The 18,410-nt window shown below is 47.8% G+C and overlaps 1 protein-coding gene across 5 annotated transcripts in view; it reads left to right on the top strand.

Annotated features, from left to right (window-relative positions):
- Positions 1–18,410, top strand: part of MYO16 (myosin XVI) — a 576,627-nt gene that overhangs the window by 529,822 nt on the left and 28,395 nt on the right. For 4 of the 5 annotated variants that reach the window (XR_009400078.1, XM_059378159.1, XM_059378158.1 and 1 more), the window contains exon 33: positions 4,614–4,772. Coding sequence is in view for 4 of the 5 variants with exons in the window: in XM_059378159.1 (XP_059234142.1) it covers positions 4,614–4,772 (159 nt within the window). In the remaining variant the exon portion in view is untranslated. Of the gene's footprint in view, positions 1–4,613; positions 4,773–17,439; positions 17,938–18,410 lie in introns of those variants that run through there. The other variant, XM_059378160.1, reaches the window with a different exon arrangement.

The following is an 18,410-nucleotide window of genomic DNA, read 5'->3' on the forward strand; positions in this document are numbered from 1 at the left end:
CGGGAAAATAAGCAAAGCACACACTGGTCAAGGCTGTCTCTGCCACCATTAACTGGGCACGCGTTGACCGACCGACTGGTGCTTGGGCCTTGGACGTGGCCTCGGCAGGTGAGGGGTCCACGACCATCACTCTGTAGACGCCTGTCTCCTGTCCCTAGGCACCAAGACGCCAGAGCCAAGACTTATCAAACTGATGGCAGGTTTCTGAGATTACAGGTCGCAAAGCTCTGTGCAGTTAAGATTTTTAAACACTGAGCAGGCATGAACCTTCCGTATCGGTGGGACAAGCAGGACATACTCGTCAGTGATAACTGCTAGTGAAACCCTGAATGCGCACTGCGGAGGGGAACAGATTTCAGATGTCCCAGAGTCTGTCCTTCCCCTCATGTTAACGCTCAGGTGGAAAGCAAAGGGCTCTGGCCCTTTGAATACGTCGGAGATTTTCACCTCGCTCAATGAGAAGTTTTCCTTACCTTATCATTTTAAATAAGCAGAGATTAGAAGCTCAAAGGTATGTTCACAGTGAAAGTCCTTTCATGGTGTCAGTAATCTCGTGTGAATGAGGACAAACAGTTACCAAGGTCTTCCCATAATCATTCCCACGGGTTCCGTAGTAAGTAAATTGGTCAACTGTTTTCATTGCAAAACATGGAGTTTCCTTCTAGAAAACAAACATTTCTCCAGCAGTTTGGTGGTGATCATTCATTTATTATTTTTTCTGTTTTCCCTAAGTGAAACAGAAACCAGTGGAGAGACCTGAGTAGGCACAGGGCATGGTCTGACTTAGGGTGCAGAACGAGGTGCTCAGCCTCAGGCCAGCCACCTCCTGGGCAGGAACCGCTCTTCCCAGGGGCTGCCCGCCCTTGCCTGGGGCCTCACGGCACCCCTGACCTCTGCTCACTGGACACCAGGAACTGCCCCCTCCTCCGGGATGGGGACTAGCGAGGTCTCCAGTCATGCCCAGATATGCTGGGGGACGATGTCACCTTCTATGGAAAACCAGTTTTCAAAGGATAACACCCACCCAGAGGGATAGTTTAGTGTTATATAGATACTTAAAAAAAAAAACCCACAACAACAAACAAAAAACGAACACAGCAAAGCTGAAGTTTTTCCTGCATCCGCACTTGCAGACTCGCTAGAACTCTCCCACTCGATTAAGATTCGAGCTAACCCTGTCCACACTGCGTGCTCGTATTTAACCGTCATATCTTGGGGTAAAGGCCGCCATTTCATCTTTGAGTCAGACCCCCGGTGATTCACTTCTCTCCTACATGTGCAAACAGCCCCGGGCGGGGGTCACAGAGAAGTCCTGTTTACAGGCTCAGAGGGAACAGCCCAGGTGTGCAGACAGAGCGGCGTCCTGGGTGCTGCCGAGCTCCCCAAACCTCTCTGAGCACACAAGACGCGGGGACACACAGGCACTCAGACCCACCCTCAGGCTTTCTGTGGGATTTCACCCACATGCTCCCTCCCTGTTGGCTTAGACCCACTCAGAGCCTCAAGTATTTTCTTTGGTGTGACTGTAACCGACTTTTCTTCACCCTAAAAATCTCAGTGGCCGCTGCTTGGAGGCATGATGAGGCCTCACAACTTTGTTGGCTCTGGATCATTCCTTACAGGGCCCTCCCTGAAGTACGGACCTTGTGTCTGTGCCCTTGGAACTGGGAACTGCTCTGACTCAATCCCAGGGTCCTTAGGTTCCTCGCGTGCCTGAGTCCAGGGTCACGCGCACCTTCTTGATGAGGAACATGGTAGCTGCTCACTCACCAGACCCTTTGGAGCAAAATCAAATCACAGAGGGTTTCTGCCTTTGCTCTTCGTTGTGGCTGAAACTAGGCATTAGCAAGTTGGGGCACAGGCGCTCGGACGTGTCTGGATTTCCCTCCGAGCCAGGGTGTTTATGAGCAGAGGCTGACACAGAATTTAGGAAGCCAAGAACCACCCCCACAATTAATATTCATGAGGAAGGATAACCCCAGAGGTGAGACGTTGGTATAGATGTTGCAAGTCCTGTTCGGTGGCTGGAGGACACTGTTCAACCTGCAGTTCCCGGTTCATTACCACCGAGGCACGGGGATCGAGGGAAGCCACGGAGAAGCAGCCGCCTTCCCCTTTAGATCAGCAGATGCCAGAACGGGAAGCTTTACACAAGGGCCAAGCGCAGGAATGCGTGTGGGTGGATGGCGGAGCCCGAGTGCCTCCGTCTGAACCTGGCTGATTCTGAAATGTCTGCACGGAGGTTAACCTCCCCGAGCCTCTGGGACCTCATCTCAAAAATGGGTGTGAAGGGGACAGCTCTTCAGAAGCAGGAAAACCAGGGAAAAATCAGATGTCGCGTCTGGTGGGGGTTTGGTGCATCCTAAACCCTCAGGAGCTGGTGATTATCATCAGAACAAGGTGAATAATTATCGTTAGATTGGCCATCGATTCTTATGTTTTACTCAAAGAAGGACTTCTTTCTTTATTCCAACCCAGAGCCATTCCCGAATAGACCTACGCTTTTAAGATAGAAATACAAAGAAAATTTTAGAGGTAATGTAAGAATCACCGCCTAACTTGTACGGCACGCTGAAAACCAGTCCTTGGCTGCAGTGTAAGCTGCTGATGAGAAATATTTTTAAAACCGTAATAGGAAAATTGGAGGTTTTGACTATATAAACATGAATCGTTTAGGAGCGGGAGGTTGGTGCAGAGGGACGCTAGCATCTTGTCTATAGCAAGAGTCCACGCAGCGCATCCGAGTACTGAGTTCTGTCCCGCCGGAGGTAAGAGAACCGTCCCTGTTCACACAGGGATGGACGCCCTGGTTCCCAGCCTTGGGTGAGCTCCCTTCGCACCGGCACGGAACCTCCGCTCCTTGCGCGGCGGCCGACCCTCTGTCATGGTCGTTACGGCACGTGGAGTTCACGAGGAGTGCGAACACCTCGTAGGAATTCAACAAACAACCGAATCAAAGAGTGAGAAAAGGAGCTCCAAGAGAGGCTGACCGGCATCTGTGTCTTGAGACAGCTTGACAGCCAAACCGTGTTGCTGACTTGCAGATGTCTCTGAAAGGCAAGCGAGAGTCGCCGGAAAGGAAAAGCTGGTCTGGCAGTGGCAGCCCGAGAACTCCGACGGTCCCTCCGGATCGGCTGCTCTCCTGCTCATCCGTGTTCCTCCGCTCGCTGGCCGAGCCAAAGCTGTCCTGCTTGTCTTCAAGTGCAGGGACCCAGGAGCTGCCGTGGTTTTCAAAGACCTGTCCACTTCGTCTCCATTCTGGCCCTCCAGCGTCTCCTGCTCTAGACAGCACACGCTCTCCTGCGGGGCAGACCTGCTGCGCCCTCCACTTCTAAGTGACGGGTCCCTGGGGCTCGTCGGACCACGAGCCCCACTGGTGAGGACAGGAGCCACCCCAGCTGGCGGGAGTGCCTGTGGGAAAGCAGGGAACCTGGGTCAGCGTGGAGCGTCTGGATACTGACCGTTGCCTGTCGTGCCGTTGGAGCGTAAGGCTCGAGGGCAGGGGGAGATCAGCATAGAGGCAAGACGATCCGGTCAAGACCAACCGCCCTCCCTCCGTCCTCTCCCCTGCGGGGTCACTGGAGATAAGCCATTCTGCCGCATGTAAAGTATAATAAAGCAAATTGGGCTTTTTATCCCTTTTGAATAATCTGTTGCCCTAAACTTCAGAAAGCCCTAACCGAAAGGCAGTCAGAATCCACTCTGTACCACCGAAGACCAGAAGCAACATCCACGGCCTCCATATTGAACGAAGATCCTCCAGAACCTCCCTTGGGAAGCAAGAGCCAGTCCCAGGCTCCCCTGACCAGCCCCAGAGAGGGCCCATGACTCCGGGGGGGCCGGGTGGCAGGGGCCACAGCTGACGCCCTGGTGGACAGCTGTGCTTCCTTTGCTCCCTGTGGTCATTCGTAGACCCTGCCTCAGGATAATGCAATAGACTTTGCTCCAAACCCTGGCACTTGTTACATTTTACTTTGTTATTTCTACATAGTTAAAAAAAAATATTCATTTGGCTCTTCAGCTTAATTTGGGGGATGGCTTCTTGTATTCATTGATCCCTGAGCACTCAACACAGGATGCGCAGTGAACAATTAAGTAATGTTAGTGTTCAGAATGCAAAGGTAGGGTTTTGAGGTTTAATAGTCCTCAGTGGATAATAATAAAGTTGGTAACATGCTGTAAGTGTATTTCTTATTTTTTCAAACCTGTAGGGATTGTCTCAGCTCTGCTTAATTTAGTAATTGAGAAAACTTGTGAAACATGAATTTATTTCCACGCTCCTTTTAGGAAATAGCGTTCTCAAGACAGACGGCACTCTAGTGACAAGTTATTAGACTCTGACACCAAAAGTTCTGTACAGATATGTTTGAAAATAGTAAATTATGTAATTCATTAACACCACTAAATATTCCCCATTACGTTTGAGAGTGCTGTGACAAAATTTGGTGGACATTTTGTAGGCCATAAATTTAATGAAGGATGATTATTGATTTACTATTTCAAATACAATTAGTGTTTCATTTGATGAGCTGTATTATTTTCTTCTACTATTTTATTAAATTAGTGGGTGCATTTTATCCAAAAAGAGTAACCCTTTCTAAAATTTATTTTAGGTTTTGAGACTAACATGAACCTCACTGCCCGAGAGGATGCTGGTAGATCAGAAATTGCATCTGAGACTCAAGATAGAAATGCAAATAACCATGGAATTCAATTATCTAATTCACTCTCAAGTGCTATCACTGCTGAAAATGGGAATTCCGTCTCAAATGGTAAGTGCTTTTTAAACTCGGAAGTAAATAGATGAAAGTATTAAGTTCTGTCAACTTTCTAGGGAGAATGGATTTGAAACGTAAAAATGAAGTAGGTTTAAAAGCTGGGACATAGCTCATAAACTTCGCTGGAGGGTATATTGTAGCATTTTATGGGTTGGGTTAAAGAATGATCGTTGTGTTCAGTGTTAGCTGACTTTTCAAAGATTGTTGTGGAGTATTCGCTATGTGGGAACCAATATAAAATGAGATTATACAGAACAGAAGGAGGAGATGGGGTTGTTCTAATGGTACTTTTAATTAAAAAAAAAATACCTTTTTCTTCTCATACCAGGGTAGTGTGAGGGAAAATAATACTGAAGTTATGGTAAACACCAAACTGGCCTTAAGTATTTAACTAGTGTATGTAAAAGAATGTATCATTTAGAAATTGGCTAGACTGTGTTTATCCAAAAATCATTCTGATAGTGGCTTGAACAAATAACTTATTTCTCTCACACGTAAAAGCAGCCCATGGCTGTTGGGATGATTTTCCTGAGGACATATGGAAAATCTGGCCAAAATTTTCATTGTTGTTCTGATTAAAGGCACTAGAAAACCATCACGACCTTGAGATCCAGGGAAGAGATGGAGGAAGGGGGTTTAGAACGCAGGCAGGACCAAGCAAGGAAGCCTACATTCTAGGCTCTTCTCCAAGAGACATCCGTGCACTCTCCCAGTCCATAGACACCAGCTCCGAAGCTGGATTTTTGACAGCCTCCTGGACTGTGGGGACAGACTAAGTCCGGGGCTTCCTAAGGCCATGGGTTAGAGCCTCAAGGTGTCCCTCCTAAGGGCTGGGTGTTCCCAATCTAGAAACCACAGCTCAGCTCCGAATCGTCTCAACCCCGGCTGTTTGACAGACGTCCTTCAGGACTGACAGGGCCCACACGTACCTGGGAAGAAATGTGTGTGGATGTCTGTGTCTCAAAGGACATCGACAGCCTCCGAGGCCTCAAAATGATGTAACAAACCATGTTTCAAATCTAGTGTTTAACACACAGTCAAAAAACCAGACACATGATGACACAAGACAAGATCACAAATTAACAAGCGGAAATAGCCGTCCATTGCGGCCCATCCGTGGAGGCCCAGAAGACAGGAGTTCACAAGCGCTTGCTTTAAGCGAAGCGTGTTTACTGTGCCCAAGGAGATGAAAGAATGAGAATCCGCAGAAACGGGAAACTATAAAATTGTGTTGAACGGAAACTCTGAAATTGAGAAATAGTCATAAAATTAAGTACAATAGAGGAGGAGTTTCGAGCTAATTAGACACAGTCATTAAAAAAAAAAAAAAAAAAAAAACAACCTGAGGAGCTGGACGATCACTGAGGACATTAGGGGAGGAGACACAGGAGCAGGAGAGGATCGGGGATTCCAGAACACGGTTTGGAGGCGGGAAGGGTGGGGCGAGAAGGTGGCTGGAATTCTGGAGAAAGAAGACAGGCCACACGGACAGCAGGAAGACTGTGCCCATGAGGAGACCCGTGTGGAGGGTTTATTGGGCCATTGTTGACCTTCTTCCAAAATGGACGCCTTGGACCGGGCACTGGATCATTGGTTGTCTCCTGCTCTGTAAGCACCACCCGCCGCCCCCCCCCGGAACTTAGAGGCTTAATTCAACAGAAGACGGTGATTTCACACGTTCTGTGGGTCAGGCGTCCGGCTGAGGCTGGTCTGAGTGCCCGGGTTTCAGGGTCTCTCATGAGGCAGCTCAACTCTTGGCCAAGATTCTAGTCCTCTTGAAGGTGTGAGGGCCCGTGGCGGGGCCCCGGGGCCCTTTTACAGGCTGACTGGCACGCGGGTAAATGGTGCGAACTACAAAGCGGGGGCACGACCCTTCTGTGACCCCTCTGTGCCGCCGCACGGTGACTGTCGAGCACGTCGCGCGGTGACCCCTCTGTGCCGCCCTACGGTGACCCCTCTGTGCCGCCGCGCGGCGACTGTCGAGCACGTCGCGCTAAGTGAGCGAAGACTCAAAGCCGACAGGTCCGGTCTGTGCACGTGATGTTCCGGAAAGAGCAAAACGAGAGGCCCAGAAAACCACGCGTGGTTGCCCGAGGCTGGGCTTGTGGTCCAGGATGGACTGCGCGCCTGCTCCGTCGGGGCCGCTGAACAAAACGCCAGTCTGGGCGGCTTCGGACGGACCCGCTGTGCGGGTTCTGGATGTCCGAGCAGCGCGGCCGCGGGCTCAGCTCCCAGGCCGCCTGACTCCCGCTGTGTCCTCCCAAGTTGGAAGGACGGAGCCAGATCTCCGGGGTGCCCCTCGTAAGGGCACTAACCCCAGCCCTGAGGGTTCCACCCTCGGGACCTGGTATCCTCCCAGAGGCCCCAGCTCCTACAACCACCACCTTGGGGGTTAGGATTCTGATTCTAATGTACGAATGGGGGGGCTCAAACAGAGGGGCCCGAATCACTACCCACAAGCAGGTGCGCGTGTTCTGGAAATGTACACATGTGTACAGCTTTCTGTCTGTAGATGTGACTTTTGTTCAAACCAAACCAAACCAAAGCCTGCTTAGCATAAATAAAAAGAAAACTGCCCTTAAGCATCTCATAGTGAAATGCTGATAACTAAGAGCAAATATTAAAAGCAGCCAGAAGTAATAAAAAAAAAAAAGACAAATTCTAAGGAACGGCAATTCAAAGACAATTCAAAAACAATGAAATAACATATTTAGCATGCTCAAAGAGCTGTTCATCTATAGTAAAAAAAAAAAAAAAAAAAAAACTTTTTAAAAAAAACAAAAGAGGAAAAGCAGTTTTAGAAAAAAAAAAAAAAAAAAAACTGGAAGAATTCAATGCAGGGCAGACCCAAAATGCTCGGAGATACAAGCAGCAAAAACAAACAGTCAGTAACGCCAGTGAAATCAGGAGAGCGTGGAGCAGGGTTTACTGCCGCAGGCCGGTAACTCAGACTCACGGGCTGTAATGTCAGAGGCAAGCACTGAAGGAGTAGTACTGAGTATGTAATCTCCACACCAACAGAGGGAGTAAAACAGAGTAATACAAGTCAGTCTATCCCAAAGGCAACAAAAATGAGGTGAACTGGAGAGACCTGGAAAACAAGACCGGCCCCCCGTGGCTCAGTGGTGGAGCATCTGCCCTGGCTCCGATCATGATCCCGGAGTCCCGGGATCGAGTCCCACATTGGGCTCCCTGCACAGCGGGAAAGCCTGTTGCTCCCTCTGCCAGCTGCTCCCCCTGCTTGTGGTGTCTCTCTCTCTGTCAAATAAATAAATTAAGTCTAAAAAAACCGCACACACACAAGGCCGATAGGAAGGTCGTAGATGTAGGCATAAAATCACCTCTGAAAATAACTAAGCTTGAACTCAGTTTAAGTTTATGTTTCAAGCCATGACAGTTTAAGAGACTCGTTTAGTGTGAATTCACATTAGAGATAAATCCATTAATAAAGTATTTTAAAGCCTAAGATTTCTGAAAACCATGTAAAACATGAGGATGCTAAAAATTTAAATGTGAAGGAACGGAACCAGGAAAGGTGTGCCATACAAATATTAAAAACGACTTTCTCATCTTTCTGAGAGTTCTAAATTACATCTCTAAGGGATCAGTAGATTCGGGAAGAAATCACAGAAAAGCAGAACTTTGTAACAAATGACAATGAAAATATGACAGAACTTCTGGGACGCTGCTAATGTCTTCATCAGGGGAAATTTATGTCTATCTGTTTTGCAAAAGAAGGAAGGCCAAAAATCAGGTTTTTAAATGTCAACAAGTTAGAGACAGAGCAACAGAAAGTGGAAGAAAAGATACAGTAAAGGTAAGAAATAAGTTACTGTAATGTATAACAAATAGCAAAACCGGAAGTCGGTTCTTTGAAAAAAAAAATCTTTGAAACATGAATAAAGTGGAAAACTCTCTTGCAAGGATAGTAGAGAAATAAAGAAGGTGGCACAGGTGACGAACTCCAGGATGCAGAGGGGACCCACCCCAGACTTTCTAGAGTTTGGAAAATAGTAATATGTATATTATGAACAGTTTATGCCAATATAAGTTTGTGAATTTAGATGGACAGACACACTTCTCCAAGAGAAGAAAGGAAAAAACCGAACAAACAAACAAAAAAAAGCCTGGTGGTGGCTATGAAGGATGGCACGGATTGCATGGAACCCTGGGTGTGGTGCATAAACAATGAATCTTGGAACACTGAAAAAATAAAATTAAATTAAACATTAAAACAAACAGGGGCACCTGGGTGGGTTGAAGCCTCTGCCTTCGGCTTGGGTCATGATCCCAGGGTCCTGGGATCAAGCCCTGCATCGATAGGGTTCTCTACTCTGCAGGGAGCCTGCTTCCTTCCTCTCTCTCTCTCTGTCTGCTTCTCTGCCTACTTGTGATCTCTGTCTGTCAAATAAATAAATAAAATCTTTTAAAAAATTAAAACAAACAAAAAACTACAACTAACCAAATGGACCCCCCCAAATAGGAAAGCTAAATAGTAACATAAATATTAAATCAATTAGAGTTGAAATTGAGTACTTTGCTCTGAGGAGAACCCAAATGACTTTCCCAGCAAGTGTCTCAAAATTTTCAGGATGAAGAATGCGAGCGTTACATAAGCTCCTCCAGAGACTAGGAATACAGAAGGGGAAAGAAACCTCCGCAGCTTGCATAAATAACCACTTAATTCATGACAAACCTGGCATTGCAGGGCACTGGGGGAAGGTGATCGATGACTATCCGTGAGAGGGAAAAAAATGGACTTGACCCTTCCTTCGGGCCGCACGCACAAGAGACTGCTGGTAGATTATAGATCTAAGTGTCAAATGTAAACTAATCAAATGTGTTGAAGAAAGCACAGGATGTTTCGACCTCAGAGATAGGAAAAGAAAGGACAATGTCTTAAGCCACACAAGAGTGTTGACCGCGAGGGAAGACAATGATATATATCAGCGTCCGCACAGAGGAGGTCTTTTCAACACATTTGACCAACAAAGGGTCCCATTTGGAGTTTGCTTAAAAACAAACAAAAGGCTATTGAATAGGAAATCGGGCAGGGGACATGAATAAGCACGTAAGCATTTTTCAGAGCCACCTTCACTGGGAATTCGAGAAAAGCACGGGAAGGACACAGGAATACTACTTGTCGCACAGCTGCAGGATGGCAGCGTGGGGAGGGGACAGCTGCCCAGGACAGGACAGGCTCTCCCTGGGGGAGGAGAAACCCGTGGGGATCGGGAGAGAGGATGACGGCGGCTCCTGGGTAGCTGATGCAGACCTGTCCCAGCTGCAGTTCCAGCATTTAAAAAGATAAAGAGAAGAGACAGGAGCGAGAGAGAACGGGCGGGGAACGGAGGGGCGTGGAGAGCCCGTGTCAGGCATGCGGATGGTGGCCGGTCCCCACCCTGTCCCGGGCTTCCTTCAAGATCCGAGGGACCCCGGGGAGGCTTCTCAGCTCAGTGTGTTCCTCACCCACACGTGGTCACACAGAAGGGGGATAGAACGAAAACCATACGGGGGCCGAGGTCGGGGGGAGGGGAGGGGGCAGGTAGTTGGTTGGGCAGCGTTTGTTCGAGCTTAGCAGGAAGGTCTCCGGAGCAGATGGGAATTCTCTGTCGGCACCCAGGGAAAAGGTGGTTTGAATCGCACACACGGGGGCAAATCTCGGATGTGTTTACGGATCTCACCCCCCCATACTGAGCAAGGGTTACAAATAATGATCAGAAGGATCGTCACAGAGGGGCCTGGGTGGCTCCATCGGTCAAGCCTCTGACTCTTGATTTCAGCTCAGGTCGTGACCTCAGGGTCCTGAGATTGAGCCCCGGGTCAGGCTGCACACTCAGTGGGGAGTCTGCTTGGGGTTCTGGACTCCCTCTGCCCCTCCCCCCACACGTGCACACATACTCTCTTCTCCAGATAAATCAATCTTTAAAAAAAAACAAAAAGAAGGATGCAAGTCACAAAACAGAGGTTTTTTGGTGCCATGGTGGAAGGGGAGAGTGACATCAGTTAGAGACAGAAGGATTTTTCTGCCAGCAGCAAAGACTTCTAGAAAAAGAAACTGTCCTTACCAAATTCTATTACCGCTGGGAGTAGACAGAAGTTCGGCCAAGAATGACACAAGCTCCCCGGACCCCAAAGCGTCAGGTTTTCTTAACATTTTCTCCTGACTGAATTTTGCAGCCTCTAAAAACAATATCTTGATCAGATGACATTTATAATTTTATGCATTCAAAAAATTAATCATGTTTCAGAAAGCAGAGAGAAGAATAGTAAAGAAAAGAATAAAAACTATCAGTTCTGTTACCTAGAAATACTCGAAACACATCTCATATCCCACTGGGTCAAACTGTACATTTTCATACAGTTGTTACATGCTTGGTTACGTCATGCTTGGCTTATTTTTATAAAGTTTGAGTTTGACAAGTCTGCTGCTGTCCCCACCTTAGGAATATTGTGTGGTGTGTCTCCGCGTCCGCAAGTTCAGATCAGCTTGGCTTAGAGCTAGCGACTAAGCACGCCCAGAGAAGGGCGCCCCATCTTATTGGATGATGACCAAGCCCGTGAGTTGGAGAGCAAAATTACCTCTCGGTTTCCCACCTGAAAACAACACTGTCGATGTGTTACTCCAACTCGATTTAAATAGGCATTTGGTAAAACTCTGTGTTAATGTTTGATGTTCAGTCTTATGTGACTCTTTTTAGCTAGAAATAGAGAGAGTCAGTCTTTCTCTTAAGATGGTTACTTTCTGAAAGCTCCGATGCTAACGTTTTGGGAGGAGGTAAAGGTCATGAAAACACCTATACCTTTATGTTGAAATTAGGTATTCCTAAAATAATAAAAATGGAATTTAGGTGACAGCTGTAGCCGGCAGGCATGTGATAGAAGATGTTTCCCAAACGCTAGGAAGCAAGTAACGGATTCCTGTTCTACTAGCAATTGTGGAGTATTCAAAGGTGGCCACCCACAAAAAACGAATTGTAAATATGTTCAAATGATAAATACTGAATACACAAATATTTAAGAAAGATGACCATATACTCATTCACTTTTGCTGAAATTTCAACCCATGCTTCTCCCTAGTTCACCTTGGATGACATTTAACCTTACCACAAAGAAAAAGAAAACAGAAACTTCCTGTCGCCAAATTATTTAATTTGTGTCTTGACTCAAAAACAAAAAGCTATGGGTTGGACAACGGTCCTGGAAAAGCCTAGTTAAAACAGACAAATAAACAAACACCTGTGAGTTTTATTCTAAAAATCAAAGTTAAAACCAAAAACCAATGGAACAAAGGGAAAAAAATTCCTCTAAACCAAAATGGAAATTTTTGTGGACTACATTGCCTGAAATTAATAATATCAAATTAAATATTTAGGACTCTCAGACTTCTAAACTTCAGCATGTAACAAATGTTTGAGCCCTGGAAGACAGGTATATGTACATTACCCCTTAAATCTTGTAGGGACCAGAGTTTAAAATAAAGCAAGTTCTGTGTTGTCATTAATTGACAATCACTCAGAAATCTCAGGAGTCACAGGCACAAAAGGAAAATTATTTCAACTGGGATTTCAGTCTTTCAAAGCTACTCAACATGTTGATGTTGGTCTGCTTTCATGAGCACCGTGAAAGTCTGGGTTCCTGCAACCTCCCCAGATTACTAGCATATAGGGCACAAGGCCCTGGGTACTTCCCCCTGGGTAAGCACTTAGCGATTGGAACAATGTTGCACGTTACCTAAGAACCAGTGAGTTTTGTGCAGGGTGCAGAGTTAGAAAATTTCTCCTTGTTGGTATGATACAAACTGAACTAATATCACCCACGTGCAGAATGTAATATATAGGTGATCATTGTAATTCTGAAAGCAGTTACTAGTCCTCATTCCTAATTCACAACGTATAGCCAACGTGCTTTCTAAATAAAGGCACAAGATGGAAATAAATGTTTAGAATAACTTGAAATTCTAATTGAATCAGAAATAGTGTTATTTTCTAGGAAATTATTTCTCTTGAATGCCAGTATCTGCATGCTACCTCTGCTTCCCAGAAATAATTATCTGTTTGTTCATTTGCTGAAATATAGTTATGTGTGGATAATTATAGCTATCACTTACTTTAATTGCCAGGCTTTTTACTGATGTGAACACAGACTTAGATCTTTTTTGGTACACTTAATTATTCCCCGGACTTGTGGTTATTTATCATTAGATTAAAGAACAGTTTTTCGTGTTAGGACGTTTTAGTCGCATCACACAAAATATTGTGTGTATAAAGATGTTCACTTTGTGGGGAAATAAAGATATAAAAAATTCCAGCTAGGCCCTTTTATGTCCAGTATGATTTTCTTCCTTGCTGCTCAGTGAGTATACAGGATTTTGCCGGGCAAAAGGAAACAAGTGGCAGTTAAAGAACGCAGTCGTTACATTTGGTCTAACGTTTATCATTCCATGAAGATGGTGTCCCTTTCTCGTCTGTTATGTTTATCCTCGGTGCGCTGTGAGGGTTTTCTGCGGTGTAAAGGGCTTTACGCAGGGAAGGACTAGGTGAGACCATCTGGAGGACCAGAGGAACTCTGCGTTCTTTGCATGGCCTCCAGTACCATATTGAAGCCACCCCCGTCGGAGCTCCAAACCACAGTGGTTCTGGAAACATCTAAAAATGGCTTTCGTCAGCCCTGCTCGAGAGAGATCCAGAATGCTGGCAGCGGATCTTCTCATTTGAGGCCGTGAAAAACATTCAAGTATACGTTTTACAACATCACTTTGTTTATGGGGATTGTATAGATTCTTTGGAACTCATACTGTTGTCTGATTCAAAGGCTAACTGCCAGAGGAAGCAAGCCTTCACTTGAAAATCTGGAATATTGTGCAATTATCTATTTTCAGCAGCAGAAGGTAGCTTTGCGAAGGAAGCCAGCTCCCCGGGCCTTTAGAAAGCCCTGCCCCGCTCCTTATGGCTAAAAATATTTTCAAGACATCTTAAATAATTGCTAATTTGGACTTCATTTAATTGAATTTCCTCCGCTGTGGTTGAAAAGTCAGGATTCAAGATGGCTGGGCTGAAATGCTGACTCTGTTTTTCCCCGGATCTGTCGCATTATTCCCGGGTGTCCGTGTTCAGACCCCAGCTTTGATGCTTACGAACTCCATGCCTGGGAGCAAATTACTTAATCTGTCCAGTTCTCAGTTTTCTCATCTTAAAAATGGGGACAGTTAAAGGACCTGCCCTACAGGATTGTTATGAGGGTTTTGCCGTAGGGCTAACACAAGTCAGTGCTCAATAAACATTACCTACCCCCAGATACCATAAAAGCTTAGATATTTAGGGGCTAGAAGATCGCTGAAAATGTGTCCATTAAAAGCAAAAATGCATGCTGTAGATGAGGTATGAGGCACTGATTAATTCATCCCAGACCATACAGACTATAACGCTAAAATCAATGCCTAATGACTTATTTCCACATAGACCCCAGTCCACACGCATGTATGGTCAAACATGCATGTCATTTGGTGGCTGCGCTGGCGTTCAGGGTGCTGACAGATGTCATAGTCGGGAGCCTGTGGGATGAAGGGAAACTGGGACCGACGGCGGAGTTCTGGGGAAGCTCTGCTTTACCCCTTGGAGGGTTCGAGGTTTCAAAATAATAAAAAGGGCGGATTGACAGGAAGAAGCCTAGAGAAGGGCAGGTACACATCGGTACTTCAAAGCATTTATTAAGCACCCATTGCATGCAGACCTTGTGCAACGTGTGCGGAGCCATAGGAAATCTAAGCAAGTCAGACCTGCTCTGTGTGAGAAGAGAGGGCACACAGAAGGTCCACGATCCAATTCAGGAGAGATCACGAAGCAGGGTGGCCCGTGACAGGTGTCCGATACGTCACATGAAGAATGAATGTCCTGTTGCCTCCACCTGGAAAAGGAGATTCCCTGTGGGCTGGGATTGTTCGGGATGCTCCTGGGGAGCACTGGGATTTTCAAAACGAATCAGACTCAGACTAGAAGGGCACACCTTCCAGTGAAGAAGATTTATTGCCCAAGATCTGTGTGGCAGGGATGAGAACGGGGTACTTTGATGGAGGAGATAAGTAACTAGGGGACAGAAAGTGGCAAGAGTGCTCCAGGCGTCAGATGCCAATTCAAAGAGTGTCTCTGGGAGAGTAGCCTTGGCTTGGAGCTTGGCTTGGTGAGGTGCGACCTGCTCTTGTGGAGAAACCTCCCCGATTGGGTTATTCCGTGGAACGGAAACTTGCGCTGGGAATAGCGGTTTTGAGTTCCCCCACCCGAGCCGTCGTGGGCTGTGCACCCCAACGAGAGTGACTGAGAATTGGCTGGCAGAGGCAGCAAGAAGAGGAGAATGAGGGTGATCCGAGAGGTTGAGGTTCTGGGCAAGAGAACAGGCAGCCTTTACCGGAAGTTAGAAATGGAAGTTCGAAGAGGAGGTTTATTCTGGGGCTTGGACTTGAACTTCAAGCGCTAAGAGGGACTTCTGGCTGTAGACAGTTGTTCCCTAAACAGTGCTTATGGTTTGGGAGTTGAAGGGTAGCTCAAGGATGCGAAGATAGAAGAGGTAGGGTTTTCAAGGAAGCTGGAGAAGTGGGGATCCTTTATGGCATCAGAGGAAAAGATTTAAAGGGAAATGAGGGGAAAGTCTGACGGCAAAACCATGTAGAGTGCCAAGCTTCGAGAACTATCGCTTGAGAAGGGCAGACGTACAGATGCAGAATAAACGGTCAGACAGAGGAACACTGATGTCCAATTCCACAAACGCCGGGAGAGTCCTCCTGTAAAGAGTAGGGGTCCTTGGTAAGCTGACAGGACATGAAAGGAGAGCCAAACCCCATTGCTGTTGACTAAACAAACTTGGGTTTGGGCAGAATTCCGGGGGTTATGGCCAGCAGGCGCTGCCTGGTTCGTTACATGATTTGCAGAGGGACACCACTGTCTACAGCCTGCGTCATGCTTCTTTCCTTAGAAGACTTTACATAAACCCTTAGTCTGATGTGCAGACTTCACCAACAGAGGCTCTCCCTTTTCAACATCTCCTTACAAATCTCAAGGAAGTCCAAGGTCTGGGTCCACACACACGTGATGGGGAGAATGTCCTAAATGCTACACAACCCCCACCCCAGCATCCTGGGGAAGGATTCATGACCAAGCACCCACTACCCAAGGAGAGAGGGAGCCCAGAGCCTCCTCCCCCTACCCGTGCCCTCCATCAAGGCCGATGAGTCCCCGACTCTCTCACTGCCCAGCCCCCGTGCAGAGCAGCCTGTCTTCTAGAACGCCACTGTCTACTACGTAGAATGCCTTCCCCAAGCCTGACGGCTTTCTTTGAACAGAAGAGTGCAGTCTTGGGGGCAGGGAGGGCAGGATGGGGACCGTTCCAGAAGACCTTAGCATCTGGACAAGCTAGACCTGCCGTCATCCCGACAAGCCTGGCTCCTGAGAACAATGGTCTCAGCAAGGGGACATGCTTCCATCGGACCCACAGTTGCTGCCACGGAACACACGTGTGGAGGACACGGAACTGCAGCCGGTGGGGGAACAATCGCCTCAGAACACGGTCTGGGGAGAAGGCTGTGGCCACAAGAAGAGCGAGCATGTTCGTGAAATGTGCAGCCCGTCTCCTGGGATCAAAGCCTTCCATGGAAGTCAACAGAGAAACGTTCTGGTTCACCGCAGATGTTTTCCCCACCATGGGTCCGGAACCTTCCACTCGGTAGGAACACAGTGGAATTCTCTACCCCAAGACTTGGGGACTTTCTGGGGGGCCTTTGCACAGCCCACTGTCACTGTACAAGGGAGCCCCTGGCCTGCAGGAGGGACCCGTGCTCAGGAACTGACAGGTATGGGGCGCCTGGGTGGCTCAGTTGGTTAAGCCGCTGCCTTCGGCTCAGGTCATGATCCCAGCATCCTGGGATCGAGTCCCTGCTCGGCAGGGAGCCTGCTTCTCCCTCTGCCTCTGCCTGCCATTCTGTCTGCCTGTGCTCGCTCTCTCTCCCTCTCTCTCTCTGATGAATAAATAAAATCTTAAAAAAAAAAAAAAAAAAAAGAACTGACCGGTGAGATGACGCGGTTTCCAGGTCTTTTTTTTGAGATCATGAGAAGTAAATGAGACAAGACTGAGATAATGCGCATCCGGCTGGGTGATGGGCACCCGGCGTCTCACTACATTTTCTCTTTTCTCTCATGTGTGTGAGATTTCTAGAATGAAAAGTTTTGTCGTGCTGGTTGTCTAGGTAAATAACATGGACAATTGTTGTGCGTCTGTGTGCCTTTCTTTGAACATTCATCGACTGATTGCTCATTTTTAGGTTCATTACCTGCTGCTTATTTCCTCTCTCCCCTCTCTGGACATAGTCTTTGCCCGTGTTTCAAAATCTGACAGCCGGTCCTTTATTTTACTGTGTCAGTTGTTTTAAGAATAATAGAGCCTTTTATTCAGTGCATGTAAAACTTCTGTATTGTCGTTTCTTAGTTTGCATTTTATCTTTACAATGTTTTCATTTATATTGATTTTTAAATGTTCAGGTAGAGGGACCAGTCCATTTTTTCCTTCTTGCGCTTTCTCTTTTTCTTCTGGTGTCCTGTTTAGATCATTTGCCTTTAAAATGCGCTGCTTCTGAAATGGCAACAAGATAAAATATTTTATTGGTCCAAAACAGAACAAAACAGAACTGAGCCTTCTCACGTTCCCGGAGCTTCCCGGTGTCTCTCATCCCCTGGCTCGCCGGCCTGAGTGAGCGGCTCCCACCTGTCGGCTACAACCAGCGGGGGTTCTGCACCCCAGGCCGGTGGTCCCCGTGGCTCCCCCCACCTGCTGCTTCGTGAGGGGAGGAGCTGGCTCACAGGCCAAGCTGCCGTGAGCGCCCCTTCCTTCTCCCTCGCTGTCCCCACGCTGACACCATCTGACCCCCGGCCGGCCCTGCCGCAGGTTCTGGGATCTGTGACTTCTTTGGCCAACAGGGAAGAAAGGCCTCGTAACGCAGCGCTCGGGTAAAATGACGTCTCATCCCAGTCCCCTCTCAGAGACCGGCCGTGCTGTCTGGTGCCTGCGAAATGCTGTCTGACGTCTGGGGGGCGTCCTGTCAAGGGTTTCCCTCCGCCTCCTCTGCCTTCCAGCGCATCCCGCAGGGTCCCCGCCCGCCCCCCCCTCTCAGAGGCCCTTCTGCTGGGCGTGGGGCTTCTGGGAGGGCCCCGCCCCCCCCGGGGGGGCCCCCCGCCCCCCCCCCCCCCCCCCCGCACCTGCTTCACCGTTCAGAGCTTCTCCTCCCGGAAGGCTCAGATCCTGTGGCGTCTCCACCACCGCAGCCCTCCAGTCCCCTCCCCAGAACGCATCCCTGCTCTCTCCAGGATCCCGCTCAAGGTCACTCCTCCCCTGCCTGACCCGTGACCCGACTCATTGACTCCAAGTCCTGGCTGAGGGCGCTGGTCTAGTCGTCATGGCGTGCCCAGTGCCCTTTTCAGAGGGGGACCGGGAGGGACTTTTAGCTTCATGTAAAGGCCACCATCTACAGCACATTTGTGCTATCGACTCGGCTCCGAGTTTGTCTCCTCCATGAGCCAAATTTCTGTTTTAATTCAGGGAGTAACCTTCTGACTTATAATCCAGTTTTTAAAAATGGACCCCCACGTT

This window comes from Mustela nigripes, chromosome 15 (genome assembly GCF_022355385.1).
Source record: "Mustela nigripes isolate SB6536 chromosome 15, MUSNIG.SB6536, whole genome shotgun sequence".
Classification (NCBI taxonomy): domain Eukaryota; kingdom Metazoa; phylum Chordata; class Mammalia; order Carnivora; family Mustelidae; genus Mustela; species Mustela nigripes.